Source organism: Gregarina niphandrodes (genome assembly GCF_000223845.1).
Source record: "Gregarina niphandrodes unplaced genomic scaffold scaffold00040, whole genome shotgun sequence".
Classification (NCBI taxonomy): domain Eukaryota; phylum Apicomplexa; class Conoidasida; order Eugregarinorida; family Gregarinidae; genus Gregarina; species Gregarina niphandrodes.
The window spans coordinates 67,110-67,811 of NW_011646043.1; the positions used below are offsets into that span (position 1 = coordinate 67,110).

Here is a 702-nt window from a genome sequence, read left to right on the forward strand (position 1 = left end):
ACAGCATCGCACACACCAGCAGCCCACCCGGCCAGCACACTAACTAACTAAGTAATTGCCATACCGGTGTATACACAGACTGCCACACCTGTATGCGTTCACATACCCCGCGGGTGCAAGTCGGTCCGCGGGTCGTGATGCGTGCAGGCGAGGAGAAGGTGGATGGAGAGGGCGGGGTTTGCGAGACTTGTTCGGCATCGGGGACAGGGGCGCGGTTCCCGTTCGACGTCGAAGGTAACGCAGCACTTATGACGCACGAACTGCGGCGGGTGGCGGCCGCAACCGGCACAGAAAACGCGGTAACCTTGGACACGGCCATGGACCAGCAGCAAGTGCCTTGCCCAGGAATACATCTGACGATGCGAAGCCGCACAATCACATCGAAACCTTTCTCGGACTGCCCCCTGCACCGCCGATTGCACCCGTTCACGCCACTCCCGCGCAACCGACTTTTCGGCAGGAGATTTGTCTCCGACCGGAGACCCGGAGACTTGGTCCTCAACGGCCTGATCCTCAACGGTCTGATCCTCAACGACTTGGTCATCAACGACTTGGTCCTCAACGACTTGGTCCTCAACGACTTGGTCCTCAACGTCGGGGTCGAGACCGGACTCGATGTCGGATGTGCAGGTGCGCGACGCTCGGGCCCACGCAACCGCGCCCTCACCTGCGGGCGCACTGCGCTTCCGTCGTGCGGCGTCG

At 61.7% G+C, this 702-nt stretch overlaps 1 protein-coding gene across 1 annotated transcript; it reads left to right on the forward strand.

The window, feature by feature from the left end:
- Positions 1 to 248: 248 nt before the first annotated feature.
- Positions 249 to 593, forward strand: GNI_146190 (hypothetical protein; the record flags this gene model as incomplete). Its single annotated transcript, XM_011135857.1, has 1 exon — positions 249 to 593. A coding segment is annotated over one exon (345 nt), but the record flags the coding sequence as incomplete, so codon positions are not given.
- Positions 594 to 702: the final 109 nt, after the last annotated feature.